This window comes from Arachis ipaensis, chromosome B10 (assembly GCF_059453495.1).
Source record: "Arachis ipaensis isolate K30076 ecotype BB chromosome B10, ASM5945349v1, whole genome shotgun sequence".
Taxonomy (NCBI): Eukaryota; Viridiplantae; Streptophyta; class Magnoliopsida; order Fabales; family Fabaceae; genus Arachis; species Arachis ipaensis.
Genome location: NC_142435.1, coordinates 145,997,618 through 146,004,450, shown reverse-complemented (window position 1 = coordinate 146,004,450; position 6,833 = coordinate 145,997,618). Strand labels below are relative to the sequence as shown.

The 6,833-nt window shown below is 29.3% G+C and overlaps 2 protein-coding genes across 2 annotated transcripts; one reads left to right on the top strand and one right to left on the bottom strand.

Annotated features, from left to right (window-relative positions):
* LOC107621288 (uncharacterized) lies at positions 1-739 on the top strand. Its single transcript, XM_016323322.2, has one exon. It carries the CDS (start codon positions 129-131, stop codon positions 528-530), a length of 402 nt encoding a protein of 133 aa, XP_016178808.1. The 5' UTR covers positions 1-128; the 3' UTR covers positions 531-739.
* Positions 740-3,159: 2,420 nt separating this feature from the next.
* LOC107623851 (pectate lyase) lies at positions 3,160-6,458 on the bottom strand. The gene is made up of 4 exons (XM_016326246.3): positions 6,310-6,458; positions 5,573-5,963; positions 4,725-5,080; positions 3,160-3,739 (listed from the first exon to the last, which is right to left on the bottom strand). Exons 1-4 carry the CDS (start codon positions 6,423-6,425, stop codon positions 3,376-3,378), a joined length of 1,227 nt encoding a protein of 408 aa, XP_016181732.1. The 5' UTR covers positions 6,426-6,458; the 3' UTR covers positions 3,160-3,375.
* Between the last annotated feature and the right edge of the window lie 375 nt (positions 6,459-6,833).

Genomic DNA, 6,833 nt, shown 5'->3' with positions numbered 1-6,833 from the left:
TGCAATTAGAATATCTTTTTTTCTTTCTCTTTCTCAGTAGGGAGATAGAAAGAATAATAAAAGCAGATTAAACCAAGAGTCTCTAACGTAATACTTTTCTTCTTTATTATAAAAAAAATAAAAAAAAAATGGCACGTCCAATTGTTGTTGCACTCATCTTGGTTGCTCTTGCAAGCATGGCCATGGCGCAAAGGGGACCAGTAGCAGCACCAAAATCATCTCCATCAAACGAAACAGCAACAGCAACAACTAAGTCACCACCATCTAAATCCGTATCGTCTCCAAAGGCAGCTACGCCGAGTTCTTCCGATGAAGAAAGCATTGCATCGCCACCGGCACCAGCCAGTGAGGCCGCTGAGGGCAGCGCTCCGGCACCTGGACCTGTCGACGAATTCGCCGCCTACAGCGAGAAAGACGACAGCGGTGACGATTCCGCCGCACAAGGTGATGAAGAAAATGGTGGTGCTGCACTTAAGGGCTCTACTGCTGCCTTCGCTGCCGTCGCCGTCGTCGGCTTGTTGGCTTTCTAAGTGAGCTGCATGCATGCAATGATGATTTTTCTTCTTCCTTCATTCTCTTTCAATTTGGTTATTGATCGATGGAACATTTGATATGTACTAATATGATTATGTGATATATATATATATGGTGTATATATATTATGTGATATATGATTATCAGATTATTATGTGATAAATGCTGGTGTATATATATTTTTATACTTTTGATTTGGGTTTCATCTTCATGAAATGTTAATACGTAATACTCTTTGAGTAATGCTGCGTATACATTAAAATAAGTGACCAATATAAAATATAATATAAAATATAATATATATATTAAAAATAAATTATTAATTTTAATGTATACATAATATTTTTGATCTTCATAACATGAATTAAATAATGAAAAACTCAATTAGGTAATTACGGAAAGCTAGACATAATGTAATAACTAAAAATTGATGATATTAGATAGTAACGTATGTATATATTATTGAATATTAGATAGTATATCGTTTCATATAATTTTAGAATACAAGAATGGATTAAATAAATAATTTTAAAATAATTTTAATATTAAAATAAGAAGTATGATTAAATAAATATTAAATTTATTTTAAACTATTGAATTTAAAGCCAGTAATAAGTTTTACATTTAAGATTAATCATAATAATTTTTTGAAAATAAAATATTATTTTAGTCTGTAATATTTAAATTAAATTTTAGTTTTATTTTTAACATTTGAAACGTTTTAAATATTAACAATAAAATTATTAGGATTTAGTATATATATTATTAAAGACTAAAATATTAAGAATATATATTTAATATTTGATATTTTTATTATATTTTTAAATTATTTAAAAATATTTTTATTAATAACAAAATTCGAATGTCTTGTAAACGTCAAAATTATTTAGGTAAATTTTTTATGGTTTACCCTCCAAATTAATATTGGATACAAATTTAGAAATGCAAATATACACGAACAAAAAGCTCATGACTCATGATTAGTATGAACAGAGCATGCATGTTACTTGGAGTTACAACTGAAGATAAGGAATTTGAACACAAGGAACGTGGAACACCAACATTCTGTAATAGTTCACAGGCCCACACTGTTAATCATTTATGCACGATTGACGGGAAAAAAGTGCTCCCCTGAGGGTCTTCAATTATATTTCATTTTCTTTTAGTACTGCATGTTATATATATGGAGTCAAATGATCGTTTAATTTGCTATATATATTATGACTGGCTCCTCCTTTTTCTATTTCTAACTGTCCTTTTTTCTTTCTTCTTATTTCTTTGCTTTACCAGTAGTGTTAATTTAGTCAAAATCTTAACTACTGTAACTAACTTGTCCCATAGAAAGAAGTAGAAAAATTCATAACACGAAGAAATCATCATGTAAAAAGTGTACATTAACTTTGAATTTTATTTTATATGCTTTTATAGGATAGTGCTGCTATATACATAATGGATGGAATGACTATATCAAAATATTTTACAAATTAAAGATAAAAGTTTAATCATTTTATGATGCACAAATATTCTATAATCCATATCAAAATAAAAATATTAATTTAGTTAGATATATTATTAATATAAAATAGTTTTATATTAATTATATAAATAGTCTTTTAAAAAAATAAATGTAATTAATAAATTAAATAATTATATAAAATATTTTATACTACATATCAATGTATGAAAATTACACACTATAAATATTTTATATCTTAATAAATAGTCAAATTTACATATTGTATAATCGGTCGGTGGTCAGTATTTATTATATCCTACTTGTACAACATAGATTAATGTAAAGTCCTATATAATAATAATGATAAATTTAGTTAGAATCTAATAATCTATTAAAGATAGCATTGATGTAGTAGTCGGTAAATATTTTAGTTAGTCTTTTTTTTTTCAGGAATATTTTAGTTAGTCTATTTAAATAGATATTTCAGTTTAAATCCTGCTAACAGGAAAGAGAATTGGATATATATTTGTTTATAAAACTTCGGTCAAATACAACTCAGTTAGCTTTGTTAAATAATAAAATGAGAAATTCTTATCTCTCTCAATGTTGTCTCATTTTAAAATTTAATGAATAAAATTTAAAAATATTATTTATACATAAAAAATTAATCACCAAATTATTTATTATATATTTATATATAAATATATATTATTTAATTTATTTTATATATATTTTAATATATACGTAATATAATTAATAAAATTATTATTACCATAGTAATATATAAAAACGTCTTTAATTATATCTAATTCTTAAATAAAAAAAAGTAATAATAAAAAATTGGTTATATCTCTGTAGAGCTCTTTTGCGCATGCAAAATAGGAAAGACATGATTAGGTTAGATGGGTCAGAGGCATCAAAGTAGAAACTATAAGAGAGTGAACAATATGAATAATTATTAATTAAATAAAAATATACTATATTTTAATTTAATGCTATTAATTAAATTTAAAATTAATTTATTCTTTTAATCTTATTAATTCATATTATTCACACATTGTTCAAAAATATTGTTGATTACTTGTACTTTTCCAAACTAGAAAGAGGTACATTCATTTTAGCATAAGAAGCGTGCGCTTGAAACATGTATCATTGAATCAAAACAACACTAATAACTGCACTCTCTTTGCATTCCAAAAGCAATACACATACATATCCATTTGAAAAAGCAAAAGGAGATGTTGAAAACTTGAAATTAGTTAGGTGTAAACTGCAGGGGAAGCACAACATCTCATAATTAATCACTTTTTTTTAATAGAGATGAAATTCTTAGGTGCTCTGAGAATAAATTATAATTTTACTCTGGTAGGTCCGCTTAGAGTAAATCAACAGCGTGACCCCTTGCGACAGTTAAGCGCACCGGCAGTGGTAGTTATGGAACCAACGAGAGAAGAAGGTCTTGCGCTGAGGCTGGACGCTCGAGCGTAGCTGGCGGAAGAAGCACCGGCACCTGATGCCCTGAAGAATGCTCCATTCAAGAAGAGGTCTCCCTCTGACCTCCAGTTCCAGTTGGCCCACTCGCTCTGCGGCGCGTCTTCGTGCTTTGTTACTTCCTTGCTGAAACGGTTATCCGGTGCAAGAAAACGGTTGCCTTGGCTGTTGATTGTAGGATTTGCACTGCCTCCAATTGCATACATTTCCCAGTGTGTATAGTCGTTGTTCACCACGTGGAAATAACCGTGTCTACACCTGCAACATTGTATTATTATTTAACGAGAAATGTTAGGGGTCAGCAACTTTTGTGATTTGTAGTTATTAAATAGCCATTAATAATGATTTTAATGGTATGAGAATTCATCCAATGATTCACTTTTCTTTGTTGATTACATGCTGGCTAGAATTTGATAAAATTGCTGGTCCTCTAAACTTTTCCTTATTTAACTGTTATATATATTAGTAGTAGGATAAAATTCATACGCAATTATTATTACGTAAAATTAATAGTTAAAAATTATTAGATAATAATTTAATTAAGTATATTAAATTATTTTATAATTTTTAACTATTAATTAATATAGTATGACTTTTAGTAGGGTTAGTCTCCTGTGATATAAAAAATGTGGAGTCTAATTTGTTGAAAAATAGGGGGTTTGAATATTCTAATGCGACTTTAATTTGATTTGCAACGTTTACTAGTTTAAGTATTATTAAATTATCACCTATTTTATACACGTTATATATACCAATAATTCTAACAATTTTCTAATTGTCTTTGCTTTATGATGACAGAATAGAATGTAATAATAAAAGTATATATATATATACAATATTTCAAGACGTGCGTCCTCTTAAAGGTTCTTAGAAAATAATACTATTATTGGAAGATTATCTCGTGTAGAAGGAATATTAGTGTTTCAAAACTTTCAGCCGTTAATTTTTGTTATAAAATATATATATAATTGAGATCAATGACTAAAATTTTTAGAACATCAATATTTCTGAAACACTTGAAAATTGTAATAGTACACATTCACAAGATCTCTTTATTTTTCATTTTCATTGTGTATTTAATGTAAATAGTTGAAATTAGTCTGTAAATTAATAATTATTTTTAAAAGAGGAATGCATCTAAGACTTTCATTTTCAAAGGAAAGATAACTTTTCATATAACTGGATGAAATAAAACAGAGTGGAATGATAATAATGAATTACATGTATTTAAAGACATACATACCTTGGCATTCTTTGGACAAGGCCTTCACCAAAATGATTGAATGCAATGGTAACCTGCATGTCCTTGTCTTGTGTGTAGGAATCACTGTGTCCCAAAAGCATGACCTTGTCATGATGGGTCATGTAGTTGTTGGAGATGGTTATAGCTGTGGATCCATGAATGGCATCAATGAGACCATCACGGCAATTAGACAAGGAGCAATGATCAACCCATATATGCTTTGAGTTAAATATGGACACTCCATCACCATCTGAGACCGTCCAAAACCCAGAATGTTCTGGTGAGTCTCTAATGTTTGTGTTCCCTGTTGGCTTGCAATCATGGATGTGAATCCCATGTATGATGATGTTGCTCACCTGTGTCACACAAATATGAATATATACCATGTTCAGAACTGAATATACAAAATCAGTTGTATGTGTAGTTTAATATAGTTTTATTTTTTATTCTTTTACAAATTTTTTAAAGTATAAAAATATTAAAAATAAATAATTTTCTAAATCAAATAGAAGTTTATTGAAAACAGATCTTTTTTAAGTTTAATTTTTTTATAAAATTTATACAAATTTATGAAAAGTGATTTTAGTAGAAACAAGTTATTTTTGTAAAATATATATAAAAAAGACTAGAACAAACACACACTATTTATAAAACATGTGGCATGTATATACAATTATACATATATACAAAAACATAAATAAAGTAATTCATACCGTAAAAACTCACATGTAGTTATATGTCTTCATTTGAAGTTAATCATTAAATGATTTTTAACTATTAACTTCATATAAATACAGCTACACGTGAGTCTTTACCATTTTGTATAGAATGACATTGAATTTGCTTACATAATGTATGGTGATGCATCCCCCACCAGCAATGTGAACACTAGCACCCCTTCCATCAATGGTCTTGAAGGAATTTACCAAAAGCTCTTCCTTCAAATTGATGACCATATCTCTCTGGAAAATGATCCAAAGTGGTTCATCTTGAATTGCAGCATGCCTTATAGTTCCTGGCCTTGGGTTCACTGGGTCATCATCACCAGGGTCACTCACCACATAGATTCTACCATTTCTTCCTCCCATGGCGTCCTTCCCGAACCCGATGGCGCAATCGGCTAGCCGTTGCCGGTTGTTCTCCCAATTCGGGTCACATCTCCAACAATCGTCAATGGGGTTACCAGATCCACATGATAGATATCCCAAGCTTCTCCTACTAGAGGCATTATAGATGCTCCTGCATGAAATAATAATACCAATTTTATTTAAAACGTGGTGACAAATTAAATTATTTTGTACACATGTTATATATTATATGGTCATTGATATATGGATCTTATTATTCATACATATTAAGAAAACAATAGGGAAATGCATTGAATTATAAAATCTAAAAAGTAATTCATAAAATTGTCTTTGATATTAATAACTATATATTATTCTTTAATATATCTATAATACTATAACAATACTATATAGAGACCAAAAAAATGTTAAAAAATCAATACTTTTAATATATAAAATTAAAAAATTAATTAATTTTAGTTTAAATATAAAATAACAAAAATGGAAAGAGTATATACCTTTGTACTTCTTGTACAACAAGTTCCGGGTCTTGAACCTTAGAGGAGGAAACAAAGAAGGGTGTGAGAAGAGAAAGAGCAAAGAGAATAAGGAGGCATGAAAAATTATTAGCCATCCTTTCACTCTTTGTTGGGAGAAGTGGGAGATTGTGGGGAACAATGGGGTGATTGGGAGAAATTTTATAGGAAGAAAAAGCCGAGAGTAATGGCGTGATTAATATTTGTAAGTGTAAGTGGGGTCCTCATTGTAATAATTTTCGGTTTCACGGCATCAGTGATTTGCGTCTTGTATCGTTTCTTTAATTTTCTTACAGGTAGAGATAGTTTGAAACCGTTATGTTTTTGGCCTTAAGTTTGGGGAGTCCATGCCCCCCAAGTCAAAATGGTTGACCTTTACTCTCCACATGAATGATGTGATGTGAGGCAGGCTCATGCATCTTTTAATTTGTTTTTTGGTTGAATTTAACTTTTATGTTTAGTGTAAAACTTTGAGTTTAGGCTCCGTTTGGTTAAGGTTTATGTTC

Bases quoted from the DNA above. Each gene is read 5' to 3' on its own strand.
- LOC107621288 (XM_016323322.2), top strand. From the start codon at position 129: ATGGCACGTCCAATTGTTGTTGCACTCATCTTGGTTGCTCTTGCAAGC.
- LOC107623851 (XM_016326246.3), bottom strand. From the start codon at position 6,425: ATGGCTAATAATTTTTCATGCCTCCTTATTCTCTTTGCTCTTTCTCTT. The intron at 5,964-6,309 runs GTATATACTCTT...TATTTCATGCAG, and splicing joins GTTGTACAAGAAGTACAAAG to GAGCATCTATAATGCCTCTA. The intron at 3,740-4,724 runs GTATGTATGTCT...ACAATGTTGCAG, and splicing joins CTTGTCCAAAGAATGCCAAG to GTGTAGACACGGTTATTTCC.